At 37.6% G+C, this 14,978-nt stretch overlaps 2 protein-coding genes across 2 annotated transcripts in view; both read right to left on the minus strand.

Moving 5' to 3' along the window:
- The window catches only part of nrn1la (neuritin 1-like a), a 57,353-nt gene extending 53,200 nt beyond the window's left edge, over positions 1-4,153 (minus strand). The window contains exon 1 of the mRNA XM_032551520.1: positions 3,679-4,153. Within this exon, the coding sequence (XP_032407411.1) occupies positions 3,679-3,736 (58 nt within the window). The 5' untranslated portion in view covers positions 3,737-4,153. The remainder of the gene's footprint in view (positions 1-3,678) is intronic.
- Positions 4,154-6,142: 1,989 nt separating this feature from the next.
- edc4 (enhancer of mRNA decapping 4) overlaps positions 6,143-14,978 on the minus strand; it is a 39,542-nt gene continuing 30,706 nt past the window's right edge. Inside the window, exons 27-30 of the mRNA XM_032580365.1 lie at positions 12,907-13,093; positions 11,581-11,800; positions 8,765-8,928; positions 6,143-6,407 (exon numbers count right to left, since the gene is read on the minus strand). Of these exons, the coding sequence (XP_032436256.1) occupies positions 6,224-6,407; positions 8,765-8,928; positions 11,581-11,800; positions 12,907-13,093 (755 nt within the window). The 3' untranslated portion in view covers positions 6,143-6,223. The remainder of the gene's footprint in view (positions 6,408-8,764; positions 8,929-11,580; positions 11,801-12,906; positions 13,094-14,978) is intronic.

The raw sequence follows: 14,978 nt of genomic DNA on the forward strand, positions 1-14,978 counted from the left end.
CAGAACGTCAACCGCTAAATTATAGATGCTAAAACTGTTGAAATCTTATACATTTTATTCTGATAAATAAATAATCAAACATGATGCCATGTTTATGCAAATTGTGTTTTTTTAACCTAATGTGTCCAGTAATTGTTGCTCACAGTTAAAGAGGCTCAGGAGGGAAACATTATTCTCTTAAGCAACTAAGAGAAAGTTTTGGAGGTAAATTGCTGATCAAAGTTCAGTTGAATTGTTTTACAGAAATTTAGTAGAAAAGTCTTAGACAGTATTGGGGCTGCTGTAGGTGGAAAAAGTAAGTAAAAAAAATTACAAAAAGTTGTAAATTTCTGCCAAAATTTCAGAAATTTTCTTTTTTTTCTAGAAAATTTTAAAAGTTAAAAATTTGCTAGAAAAACTCAAAAACCTTTGTGACTAATCTCAGAAATTCTCTGAAAATTCTAGAAAAACATAAAATTTCTGAGTTTGAAAAGTCAAAAACTTTTGACTCTTGAAAATTTTTAAGTTTTTCTTGAAAATTTCTGAAATTAATCTCAAAATTTCTGATTTTTTTCTAGCAAATTTTTGACTTAAACTGAGAAACTTCCAAATTTTTGCTAGAAAATTTCTAAGATTCATTTAAAATTTATTATTTTTTTCTGGCAAATTTTCAACTTTTAAAACTCAGAAATTTCCACGTTTTTTTACTAGAAAATTTGTGAAAATAATCTCAAAATTTGTTGGGTTTCTTCCAGCAAATTTCCTTGTTGATTCCCATAAAATTTGTGGGTTTTTAATTTCAACATTCCCATATATTTTGGCAGAAATGTACTCGCTTTTCCCCTGATCTACAATAGCTGTCATTGTAGAAGTCTGATAATCGTTAATTATTTATGTTTCTATAACTGATTACTGAAATGAAAAAACCTAAATCATTTATAGTACTGACAATAGTTGTTAAACAAATTGCTCTATACCGAACATGACTTGAAAGAAATTTGACTTTGTAATTGAACGCCTTGAAATTGGGTCTCTGTCTCTTTAAAAACTCCTGGTCTTTCTGAAACTCCGCCTTCAGGAAGTTGCCACAACATGTTTATTAGTAACAAGAGGGAAAACATCCAAATCTACATGTCAATGTGTGAAAAAATATCAGCACCCTGTTAAAAAGTAAAATGTAGTTTGTTACACCTGAGTTCACCACCAAAAGGAAGATTTAATAAAGACGTTAAATCGATTTCACCACGCCTCACTGGAAAACTGTGTAAACATATATGTAACATGTTCTAGATATGAAAAACATGAATTCATAAATTATTTTTAAATATGTCACATAAACGTTGAGATTCAGTCATCACCTCAAATTCTGCAGAACAGACAGACACCAAACTAAACCCAGCAAACCCTTTAAATTACAGCTGCAGACTGGAGAAAATACTCGCACACAACAGACTGTTCATTCCAGAGAGAAAGGAAATCAGAGAAATGGGATTCCAACCAAGACCAAGATTTAAGCAGCAAAACAGAAAAACAACAACAAAACACACCAACATCATTTTGTCACAAAATCTGCAAATGCTGAAAACGGTGTATTTAAACAGGAGCAAATTTCCACCAAAACACTCAGAAATTTTGAGATTATTCTCAGAAATCTTCAAGAAAAAAACAAGTAAATTTTAAAAATTGGCTAGAAAAAATAAGGAACTTTTTAGATTAATCTCAGAAATTTGATTTTTTTTTTGTTGGCAAAAAATTGAAATTTCAGAGTTTCAAAATTAAAAAATTTTAGACTGGAAATTTTCTGAATTTCAAAGGTAAACAATTTTCTAGAAATTTTGAGATTAAGCTCAGAAATTCTTGAGGAAAAAAAATGTGGGAATTTCAAAAGTAAAATAGTTTCTTAGTTTCAACTTTTGAAACTCAAAAATTTCCAGTTTTTCTATAAAATTTATTTTAATTAATCTAAAATTTTCTGAGTTTTTTCTAGCAAATTTGCAATATTTGAAGCTCAGAAATTTACTTGTTTTTCCTTGAAAATTTGAGATTTTTTGGTGAAAATTAATTTATTTTTTTCTACCTACAATGGCTCTAGTACACCGTCTTACAAACCAATTTATGCATCCAGTCCAACAACAATGCATTCAACATAAATCAGTCAAACAGTCGTAAAATCTTAATCAAGAGCCTGGTAGTTTCTGTACGAATGTTTAAAAGAGACGTCATTTAATTTCAGCGATTGTAAGAAAAGCAGAACCTTTCAGGTGCATCAGACTGAATCCTTCCCCTCTGCTTCCCTCACAAACACACAAAACAAGCAAATCTGGCGTTTTGTTCAATATTTTCACAAGATCTGGCAACCTTTCGGTTATTGATGAGGGGATTTACGTTTGGGACCAAAGAGGCGATCAGTAGATGAATCCAAAAGCAGCCAAAGCTTTCTGGAAGAGGAGGAACGACGAGTTTCATGATAGTCAGCAACAACAACACAAATTTCACAGCAGTTATTTTCAGAGTGAACTTCATTTTGTCACCATTTATTTGTTAAATGCCATCATTTACTGCATGTATTTAGCCAGTTTTCAGCATCATAAAGAGATGTACGGAAGTCCGAAAGTGCCGCTTTGGTTTTTCTTAGGTATCAATAAATTAATCCTTTAATAATTCCAGAAATATATTATAATATTATAAAAACTGGAAGCAAATAAAGTGATGATTTATATAAATATTTAATTATTTATCTTTCAATAAAACGTATTCTTGAAATATATGTCAGTATTGTTTCCTAATCTAATTGTTATTCAAGTCAGTGGGAGGAGGTAAAAGTCCTATGTGTTAGCCAATCAGGTATCAGGGTCTATTTAACGAGTCATGTTGGCAGATGACATTATTTTATGTCCTTCAAGATCAAAACAATAACAAAATACTTAGTAAATATAATTAACTTCCCATTATTTAATGAATATGTTCTCCCTATTTGTTTTATACTGATGTAAAGATTGTAGTAACTGATTTACAAAGTGATTAATTTGCCATTTTAGGTGGCAGGTTCATAAAAAACTGAAAGAAATAATAGATTATTATGTTGTTTTTTAAAAATACATATATCAGTATTGTTTTCTAATCTTATCTGTCATCCAAGTGAGTAAGAGAGGCTAAAAGTCCTGTGGGTTATTCAATTAGGCATCAGGGTCTAATTAACAAGCCATATCTACAGCTAACATTATTTTATGATCTTCAAGAACAGCAGCAAAAAAATATGTAGCAAAAATAACTGATAAATATATTCTATATCTTTTAATTCTGATGTAATAATTGATTCCCTCAACAATGAAATTTTGACATTTTCGGTATTCCGTACATTTGCGCAGCGTGAGGAACATTGTGAGCAGACATAAAAGAACAGTCTAAACTTAGGTTACTTTTGGGTAAATATGATTTTTTTTTATAGCCTCTTCTGAATTAAATAGAACATTCATGACTTAAATAAACTTTTAAAACGCGAGTAAAATTATTAATTTGTCATTTAGGTTTGCAGATTTATAAACGAAGCTTCATCCTCCTCCTCTTCCTCCTCCAGCTGCTGCACCAACAACCATGAAGCACCTGCAGCTTTTTAACGCGGATCGCTGCGCAGCGATGAAGCTCCCAGATCAGATCAGCCCCGCTGCGGAACCGAACCGGAACCGGTTTGGTACTCACTGAGAAGCAGAGCAACAGGCAAGAAGATGAGGCAGGCGGAGTTCAGCAGAGACGCCATGCCGAGCCGAAAGTTCGTCCTCCGGACCCACAAGTTTCAGCTTCGGTCCTGAACTCCAGAGTGAGTGTGTTCTTCAGGAGGAAGAGGAGGAGGAGGAAGAACGACGGCTGGTTACACTGAGTTCTCCTCCTGCAGCTGCAGCGCTTTCTCCGCTCTGAGAGCCTCCGCTGCTGCTCATCCGCTGAAAGGAGGAGGAAGAGGAGGAGGAGGAAGGTCTACAGCAGAGTCCCTGATGAGCTCAGATGCTCTGCATTAACAAACTGACTCACGTTCTCCTGGATTTCTGCCGGTTGTTCTTCGCACTTTCGCTTTTTTACCCCTCCATACCTCTCAGTCAGCGATACAAAGGAGAATTATTAGACACAAAAAAGGAGTAAATTTGAGCCAAAAACCCAAAAATTTTCTGGGAAAAAAAAAAGTTGAAAATTGGCTAGAAAAAAATTAATTTCAGACATTTTACAGTAAAAAAAAGTTGAAAATCTGCAAGTTTGCTAGAAAATAAATTAAATTTGGGGATTAAGCTCAGATATTTTTGAGGAAAAAACTGAATTTCATGTTTTAAAAGTTGCACATTTGCTACAGAAAACAGAAATTTTGAGATTAATCTAAAATTTTCTGGAAAAAAATAAAATTTCTCAGTTTGGAAAGCTGAAATTTGATAGGAAGAGAATTTCAAATATTCTGGAATTTTTTTTTACATTTTTCTGACTAAAAATGTTCAGATTTTCTAGATTGCAATTAAATTGTCAAATTGGATACAATTAATCCAAGAAATAATTTCTGTGGACATTTCTGAGTTTGAAACGTCCAAATTTGCGAGCAAAACTCTCAGAAAGTTTGATATCTCAAACATTTTCTGGAAAGAAACAGGAATAATTCTGAGTGTGAAACGTTCAAGCTAAAAACAAAATATTTAAGATAAATTTTTATCTTCAGAACCAAATATTTAGCATACTATTTAGTTTGACACTAAATATTTAGTTTAATAAATAACTTTATTTAGCTAAATAGTTAAAAGTTAACTAAATATTTTTAACTAAAAAATATTTAAGCTAAATATTTATCTTCAACCAAAAATATTTAGTCTAAGTAGTTAACACAAGTCAACTAAGTATTTAGCCTAAATATTTAGCTAACTAAATATTTTGTTAGCACAAACAAAATTTTTAAACTAATTTAGCTTATATATATATAGATCTTTAAATACTCAGAACCTGTAATATTTAATGAATGAATGAAAAATTAACCTTCATCTTTTTTCTCTTTTCGAAATTACTGCTGTTCATTTTTTACAGTGCAGCTCCAAAATCAGAATCTCATAGAAAAGTTTAAAAACTGCAACAACAAAAAAATCTAAATAAAACTCAAATCTTGCAGGTTTACAAAAAACACAAAAAAACAAATATTTTTTCTCTTTTATTCCAAAACGTTTGAGGGTAAAACAAACTATAAACAGAGCCATCCAAACCGGAGGAAACAAAACACAACGGAGAGAAAGAGGAAGAAAAACTTTGCAGATCGCTAGTAGTCGAAAACAGAAGAACAGAATCGCCGCTTCCCTGGTTCTCAACCAAAATGTTTGTCAACAGAAGGTCCAGGTTCTCCTCTGCGGTTCGACCTTAGCCGCCATCAGGAACGGATGAAACGCGGTAAGGCACTTTCCAGACGGGTCCCACGGATCCCAAACACTCCAGATGATTTTGTTTTATTTTACAATCCAAATCTACCCTGTGAGTCTAACAGCTCCGATATTTAACAGAAATCTCAGTTCATTCTGCAAAACAAACAAAAAGAAGGAACAGGATTTCTTTTCTGTAGAAAACAAAGGGTCCAAGTGAGTGCTGCCCCCTATAGCCTAAGAGGAGTAACTGCACATTCAGTTCACAAACATCCTGATGATTTATCAGTAATAATCCCGTTTAAGGTTTTTTTATTAATATTATTAAGCTACTCTGGGATTTAAAGCAAGTATACATGGCTTACAAATACTAAATGCTCTTTATATAAAAAAAAAACAAGTGGTGGACGGCGATGGATTCCTGGACTGCTCCTGATTTTAAACGAATAACCTTATTAAATCCTGAAAAAGAAAAAGGAATCATCTCCATGAACATGAGCGGATTCTCGAGTTGGGAGCGTGAATGTCACCTCCAACCAATTAGGAAATAACAGGATGCCTCCGGAACCCGGCGTGCCTGTGGTCGCCCTGATGGGCTGCAGGAATCGCTGAATTCCCCGTCGCAGAAACAACAAAAAAAGGTCAGCTTTTTGCTCTTGAGGCGACATTTCCAGGCCAGTCGTCTTCGCACTCGAAGGCGACCGGAATGTCAAACCTGTCCTGATTATCGGCGTCCAGCGGAGGGAGGAACTGAAAATCTTCTCTCTTTTTTTTGTATTTAGTTGGGGTTTTTTTAGCGTAAAGATCAGGAGGCGGACGTTCCCTGAAGCTTCAGCACTAAAACATTCGTTTGGAGGTCGCCTGCAGGCCTAGTGGTTGACGACTCCATTCAGCATCAGGAGCAGGCCGCGCGCCCGCTTGCTGAGCGGGCTGTGAGGGTCCTGCTGCAGGAAGGCCAGCAGTTTGGATCGGACCTGGGCCAGAACCGACGACATGTGGTCTCTGGTCAGCGGCTCGCTGTGGTCCAGATTCATCACTGCGTCCTCCAGGTAGCTGGGAGAGGAGGATCAAAGGATAAAAACCAACATTTCAACTTTTATAGTCATAATTTAAACTTTTAAAACCATAGTTTCAACTTACAAATACATAATTTTGATTTTTGAAGTCAAAATTGTGAGGATATAATTTTGACTTTCAAAACCATAATTTTGAGAATAAAAGTAGTAATTTAAATTTTTAAAGTCAATTTTGAGAATAAAAATAATTTCAACATTCAAATCTATAATTTAGACTTTTAGTCATAATCTCAACTTTCAAAGTCATAATCAAGAATAAATCCTTATTACAAGTTTGAAGGTCATCATTTTGACTTCTGAAGTCCTAATTAGGAGATAATTATACTACAGGTCTCATAATTGTGACTTTAAAACTCAAAATTATGAGTTTTGATATTTGTTTTGGCTTGATGAGGAAAACTTGCAGTTGGTGTTTTATTTTTTCTTTCATACTACAAATGGCCGTCCATAATATTTACATTTACATAAAATGACATTTGTTTTATTCCTGGTTGAATGAAGCCAGTTCTGAGTCAACCGTCTCACTTTATGTTTATCCCAGTTCATCCTATCTTCTCATCCTCCGTCGCTCAACATTTAACTCCTTAATTAATCGTTTCGGGTCGGACATCTGGTGGGACGGTGTCGGGTTTCCGCTGCAGACCCATTAAACAGACGAGTTGTGAAACGGGCCTGTAACGCCGCGGCGGCACAGACACTGAGCTGTTAGTAACTCATCTGCGTTTGCGCCGCACCTTTAAAAACACACAGCAGCAGCTTAAATTGCCGCTCCGCATCGTCCGGCGCGTAACGACCCCGCTGAGATCACCGTTTCTGTTGATAACGATGCTCTCACGCCGTTTATGAGCTGCTTCCAATCAGGAGACGCCTTCATCCGCACAGGTTGTGATTTACAGTCACACACTGATCGCCTGCTTTCTGTCTCTGCAGCGCAAGAAAAGGCTTCAAAAAATAAGCCAAAGTTAAGAATAAAAAGAAGCCGCACCCCGCTGCCTTGAAAAGTGTGGGTGCAGGAAGCTATTTTTTAAATTTTTATAGGACACAATAAAGCAGAGGAGAACAAGGACGGAGCGGAGCAGCAGAGAGCAGCTAAAACCCGGAGCTAGCTCCCCGGACAGCCGTGCAGCAGACGGAGGGGCGTGATGGGGTCAGCACTTTACCGCCGCTCCGCCCACAGGGGGCGCCGCGTAATGGCCCAACTGTGGAGATCAAATGTGAGAAAATAATTTAGTCCGAAGGCTGAGGGGCGTTTTATCGCTGAGTGGGAGAGGAAGGGGCGGGACGAGTTTTTAGAAGTTATAATTAAGATGTTTCTGCAGGTTGAGCTGCTTCAGTCTGCAGCAGTTCAGATTAGAGACCAACAGGAAGAGAAGAGGAGAAAATTAAAACATTAATGTGAAGAGAAAATATTCAAGAATAAAAAGAAAAACATTTTATACCAGAGAGTAATGAGGCCACACCAGGGAAAAATAAACGGATGACAACAAAGTCATAATATTTTGAAAATAAACTCAGACAAGAATAAAGTCATAAAATTACAAGAATAAAATCTGAATGGGAATAAAGTCATAATACCAGAATAAAGTTGTAATAATCTGAGAATAAATTTGTAATAGAGTCGCAAAAAGATTTGTAATTATACAGCTATACATCTTTGAAAAGTAGAGGTGGAGCCTCCTGCACAAACAACAAAAATGCAGAAAGTGATTTCTGGATGGTAAGTCAAAAACAAAACTCTTGTCTTTTCCAGCAGCCATTGTACAGTGCATACAGCGGTAAAACCAGCTGACCAAACATGCTGGAACTCAGTTTGGGTTGCTAAGAAACGTTCAGAACTCTGTTGGGGTTGCTAGGTAACGGGTGGTGCCTGCTGATTTGTGAGGTTGCATTGTGGAGGTTTTTGAAACGGCTCAACAATTTATTGGCAAAAATCAGCTGGGTGTTTTTTTCACTTTCTCCTATAATGAGATCAGCAGATCCAACAGGTGTTGGCTAATTGCTGCTGGCTAGTCTGAAGGAGCTGTGCCTCGAAGGCAGAGCTAAGTCCAACCAGGTGAATAGTTGCATGGAGATTAAAGGATTTTCAAAACATGCATAAAAGAATCAAAGCAACGCTGCAGGGAATCACATTATAACATGATGTAAAACTTTATTTAATTCTGCCACTTTAATCTAAACTTGTAAATGTGTAATTTAAACAAAAAACAATTTATTTTTCTTTGAAAGTTTCCTTTTTAGTCATCTAGTGACCAGCATAAGGAATACAGACCCCCTTAGACCAAAACCATGCGTGAAAAGAAGTAACTTGAGCTGAGATCGGTTGTGTCTCCTCACCTGATCTTGAGCTGGGAGCGCGTGGCGAGGTTGGAGGACAGCTGCTGGATCAGCGACAGCAGCACCGGCTGGCTCAGGGGGCATGGCGTCTGGCCGAACACCTGCTGGGAGTCGATGGTCTCACACACGTACAGAACCAGGTTCAGGTCCGTCGCAGACAGAGCCTGCAGCACAACACAGCGGCAACGTCATTCTGCTTCCTTACACAGATATTCATCCCATCTGACAACACAGATCTGGTTGGATGACGACGCCAGGTTTGCAGAACTGGCCGCTGGGAGGATTTACCAGCATTAACAAGAACCAGTTCAAATATTTACACACAAGCGTTTTGGCAAAGAGGAAAGATCTAGATAATCTCAACCACTGATGTTATCTCAGCAGCAAAGCCTTGATTATTCAACAAGTTACCCAAAGTGGGAAAAAGACTTTTTCTTCTCCTTATCAAACTGGTTCCAGTGCAAAAAACCCAGTTTGAGAAAGATGCCATGTACCAGTTGAAGTTTGCACCCAATGTTGCTATGTATTACAAATTTTTTGCCCAGGTCCCTCTTGAAAATGAGATCTAGATCTCAACGGGGTTTACCTGATTAAATAAAGGAATAATGAAATGAAAAAAAAAGATTGTAATTAAGTAAGAGTATCGCTACTTCAACATATTTTTACTCAAGTAAGAAGAAATTACTGAAGAGTAAAAAGAAGGTCTGTCTGTCTGGTAAGTTTTTGGTTAAAACATGTTTTTCATTCAGTGGAGATAGAACCTTCAAGGTAACATTTATGTTTTTAAATATTATTTTATCAATTAAATCAAAGCTATCAATGTGAAAAGATCTTCCATATTATTTAACTTTAAGTAGTAAAGGCAGCTTTTTAATAGTTAAGGTAGTTTTATCAATGTTTTCTTCCCCAGCCCTTTGAGGACATTTGTGATCTTGTTGTGGCACAAAATGAAAGTGAGATCAACATCCTGCTGCCTCATATCAAAATATACAAAAAAAAGATAAAAATCCTTCTTATAAATCTGTCCTACCCAGAACTCATCAAGTGGCATTTTCCAGCTTCACCTGGTTCAAATAAAACAAAAGAAAATCTCACATTAAGCTCCTTTTGCTATCTAATTATCAGTTTATCCAAAAATTAAAAATGCACTATTAGAAAAAGGATTCTTTTTAAAAAATTTTTAATGAAAATTAATCATCCAGATAAGTGATTATGAATGTAATCATTAGTTGCAGCTCCTGGCTGAAGGGAACACAACCATTTTTAACCCCTATTAGAGATGAATGAGTCGAGATTTTAAACATTTATAGAGAGGATGTTTCCCCGCCGCAGCAGGCTGAGAAATGACAGGAAAAATCAGCAACTTTAAAAACAGATGAGTTGTAAACAACTTCCAGAAGAGCTGCAAGAGGAAAAAAACAAACAATAAACAAAAATAAAAACGCTGAGCTTGTTCACAGGTAAAAGCATTTCCAGAAACAAAGCAACACAGAGGGAAGAGGAGACATAAAACTGCAAAAACAGAAAATATCACCAAGTATTTTTGATCCAGTTTCTAGTGCAAATATCTTAGCACACATAAAATAAGACAAAACTAACTTATAGGTAACTTTTCAGCAACATATATGAGCTTGTTTTAAGTCAATAATTCCTAATATTGATGAAAAAGTTTCTTTGTCAGATTATTTTATGCATATCATGGGAAAAATGTTTTGTTACAAGTTTAATAATCTGCCAATGGGAAAGTTACTTCATCAATATTAGGAATTATTGACTTAAATCAAGCTTTTATATCTTGCTAAAAAGTTATTTAGAACTTAGTTTTGTCTTATTTTAATAAGATATTTGAAGTAAAAACTAGTCCAAAATTTAGGTAATATTTTGTGTTTTTGCAGTGAATGAATCCCTGCTTAGTGTGTAAATTAACCGTTTAGCCCAGTGGTGTCCAAAGTGTGGCCCGAGGGTCATTTGTGGCCCTTGGAATGAGTTTGTGTGGCCGATGACTGCACTTGAAAATCGGTGCAAATTTGGCAGATGAAACAGATAAATAATTTTAGGGTGAAATTTCCATTTAGAGTTTATATTGTAAAACGAAAATGTCCAACACAAAGAATTATTTTTTTTCCATTAGCAGATCACAGCCACAAACATCCAGAAACTTTTACTCTGAAACACACTTGGCCTACAAACTACAAAGGCTTTAAAAGAAAATTCTGGTTTTTATTGCTAGATATGAACCAAAACCAGACAAAATAGAAAATAATTGGCTCAAAAAGTTAAATAAATGTAAATATTAAGGCATATTTCAGACTAATGTTGGTTTCTGTAAAAAGTTTAACTTGTTCAGTTTATGGTTGTGCAGGTAAAGGAGTGAGAATTCACAATAATAGTATTTTTGCATTTTTTCAATGGAGAGAAAAAGATCATTTGGTCCCTGAGGAGTTTCAACTTGTGGATTTTGCCTTCCACAAGTTGCAAACCGCCGGTTTAGCCCATCAGAGGGACTGTGTCTGACAGGGTTTGGTTGACAGAATATTACATCTCTTCATAACTTAGGTGGAGTTGATTCGTTTCATTGTTCTATCAGTGATTTTTTTATCAATGCGTTTCTTCTGCTTGATTAATGTATGATGGGATCTGGATTCTGTTTAACTTGTTGAACGGCATCAAAATTAAAGGCATCAAAATAGTCTATGTCAATAACTTTTAAAATCTAATGGATAAAAATAGAATATGACGGAATATTTTTGACGCTGTCAAATTACAGACAACAAAAACGTCTAGTGTGACCTCTGGTGTCTGGGTCGAGTCGGTACCTGCTGGAAGGCCTGGTTGAGCTGGCCCTGCTGGAGCAGCTGCAGGATGTTAGCCTGCTGCGACTGGTAGTCGAGGTGTGCGGTGGGGACGGGCGTCCCGGCGGCGGAGCGCATGGCCTGCATGATGCTGGAGGTGACGACGGCCTGCTGCTCCCTCATTGCCAGGCTCACCTCGCCTTTCACGATGCGCTGCAAGTGGCTCAGGATGGACTCCTGCAGACTGGAGGAGACACAGAGTTACTGCCTGAATGCGTCGCTGTTAGCGCAGTAGCTAGCTCTTCTGCTCAATCTATTAACTACTGAGGCTGGGAAATGAATTGGCAAACAAGAGACCATATCGAATTTATGCTCTTACATTAGTCCCACGATGGAGTTTTGTTATTTTTACTCTGCAGTTCGTTACCACACATTACCTCCAGCATAGGTAAATATTGCTGGACAATAAATTGTCCCAGAAATGACAGCTATAAACAGTAATATTGTTGTTTTCAAACCATTTTCAAGTAATGTAAGTGGCATAACAATGCAAGAATACATTCTCAAAGATCAACAAACTTTACATTCTAATGAACATGTAACACTGGAGCTGGAAGACACTCTAACTATCGAAAACAAAACAAATAAAATGAATTAGGAAGTCTCTGTACAGAAAATTGTCCTTAAAAAAAGGTGAGTTAAGACCAAAGCACCAAACTGAAGGCCAATATCGGTAGAAAAAGAAAAAAAAAAAGATAAATCATGCAAATGGAATTATTTAGACTGTTTTAATTTATCATGTGATTAATTGATTTGTTATTTATTGTGACATGCCTAACAAATGTTGCTGGACGACAAAAAAACCCAAACAAAAACAACAACAAAAACAAGCAGTTTTAGACATGTAAAAATAAGTTTAAGTTTAATGGGTAAAAAGAGGAAATCACCAGGTTTGGAGTAAAAAAATTCTTTCATCTCAATGTAGTTTTTTTTTTAAACTTCTGTAAATTTACTTAATCTACCAAAAAAATATTGTCCAAAATTGGAATCGGCGATTGGAAAATAACAATTAATGCACCTCCATTTAAAAGGTTCATATAATGTATGAGGCAAAGACAATTCTGGTGAGGGATAAAAAAAATTAAAACTATTTTATGTTCCATCTTCATTTTCTGTGACGCTTACACTTCCAAGTGTTCGCTTTATTTTGGTATCAAGACTATTAAAACAAAGTTTGTAATTGCTGAGAAAAACTAAATTAAATTTGGTTATGTTGTTTCAAGCATACTTCAGAAAACCCTAGGAGTGTTTTTAAAGGCGGCGCGTCCCGATCGGAGCGCAGGTACGTACTTCCCCACCACCACCTGCATCTGGTGCTGGACCTCAGCTCGCACGGCGGTAGAGACGCTACTGGCCAGCTGATCGGTGCAGCTCTGGAAGCCGTCAATCGTCTGCTGCAGCTGACCGATCACGGGGTCCCGCGCCTCCTGCTCCCTCTGCTTCCGGCTCTTCAGGTGGGCCTCCAGCTGCTGGATGTCTGCAGAGAAAACACAACTTAATAAAAGAAAAACACACTCCTCTCCACTCAGAGCAGGTTGTCATGGTGATGCTGAGTGACAGGACTCAAACTTTAGCGTTTTAAGGTTAGCTTAAGCTAATAGATGCTTCAAAGATTTGATGAATTAGGTTGATTAGAAACATTTTTAGTTGTTCAGGTGTTTGAAATTAATAAACTACACAAGAAAACTTTTTAAAAAGTAAAAGTAAATAATATTTTATCCTACATCCTAAAATAAGCTGTAATAAAGAAATGTGAAAAATATGTCAAACTTTCCAAATTTTATATCTTATTTCATTAACTCTGATAAAACTCTGAAATTCTGCGTTTTACATAAATTTACATTCAGATGGGGACCATTAGTTTTGGTTTATCACTACACAATTTGCATGTTTTACCCCACAAACCATTAATCATTTTTTAATTTTAATTTTATGAATCGTCTTTTAATTACCAAGGGACAAAACATGCTTTCTTAAATACAAAAAAATAACAGCAGGGCTTTTTCATAGCTTTGTCTTGGCCTTTAGATCCATTTACTTAAAAAATAAAAATGTATAAAAATATAAATATAATAAAAGATAATGAAAGACAAAATATAATTTTACTTAAAAAATAAATACATGAATAACAATAAAAAAAATAAATAAAAAATATTCTTTTTTTTTAAAATACATAAATAAGAAAAAACAAAAATAAATAAAGATCATTTGACTTCAAATTTTACTGGGTTTAAAATTGGGCCCAGGGTTGGGCCAGGCCTGGAGGGGGGGCACGATGGCGAGCGCCTGGTGGCCGGGCTTTTACCCATGGAGCCCAGCCGGGCTCAGCCCGAAGAGGAAACATGGGTCCCCCCTCCCATGGGCCCACCACCCGTGAGAGGGGTCAAAGGGGTCGGGTGCAGTGTGTGATGGGTGGCGGCAGAGGGAGGGGACCCTGGCGGTCCGATCCTCAGTTGCAGAAGCTGGCTTTTGGGACGTGGAATGTCACCTCTCTGGTGGGGAAGGAGCCGGAGCTAGTGTGTGAGGTCGAGAGGTTCCGGCTAGAAATAGTCGGTCTCACCTCGACGCATGGCTCTGGTTCTGGAACCAGCCTCCTTGAGAGGGGCTGGACATACTTCCACTCTGGATTTGCCCAAGGTGAGAGGCGTCAGGCAGGAGTGGGCATACTTGTTGCTCCCCATCTCGGCGCCTGTACATTGGGGTTTACTCCGGTGAACGAGAGGGTAGCCTCCCTCCGCCTACGGGTGGGGGGATGGGTCCCGACTGTAGTTTGTGCTTACGGGCCGAACGTCAGTTCAGATTACCCACCCTTTTTGGAGTCCTTAGAGGGGGTACTGGAGAGTGCTCCTCCTGGGGACTCCCTTGTTCTGCTGGGGGACTTCAACGCTCACGTGGGCAATGACAGTGAGACCTGGAGGGGCGTGGTTGGGAGGAACGGCCCCCCCAATCTGAACTCGAGCGGTGTTCTGTTGTTGGACTTCTGTGCTCGTCATGGATTGTCCATAACGAACACCATGTTCAAGCATAAGGGTGTCCATATGTGCACTTGGCACCAGGACACCCTAGGCCGCAGTTCGATGATCGACTTTGTCATTGTTTGATCGGATCTGCGGCCGTATGTCTTGGACACTCAGGTGAAGAGAGGTGCGGAGCTGTCCACTGACCACTACCTGGTGGTGAGTTGGCTCCGGTGGTGGGGGAGGAAACCGGTCAGGCCTGGCAGGCCCAAACGTGTTGTGAGGGTCTGCTGGGAACGTCTGGCGGAATCCCCTGTGAGACGGAGCTTTAACTCCAATCTCCGGCAAAACTTCGAACACGTCCCGGGGGAGGTGGGGGACATGGAGTCTGAGTGAACCGTGTTC

This window comes from Xiphophorus hellerii, chromosome 2 (genome assembly GCF_003331165.1).
Source record: "Xiphophorus hellerii strain 12219 chromosome 2, Xiphophorus_hellerii-4.1, whole genome shotgun sequence".
NCBI lineage: Eukaryota > Metazoa > Chordata > Actinopteri > Cyprinodontiformes > Poeciliidae > Xiphophorus > Xiphophorus hellerii.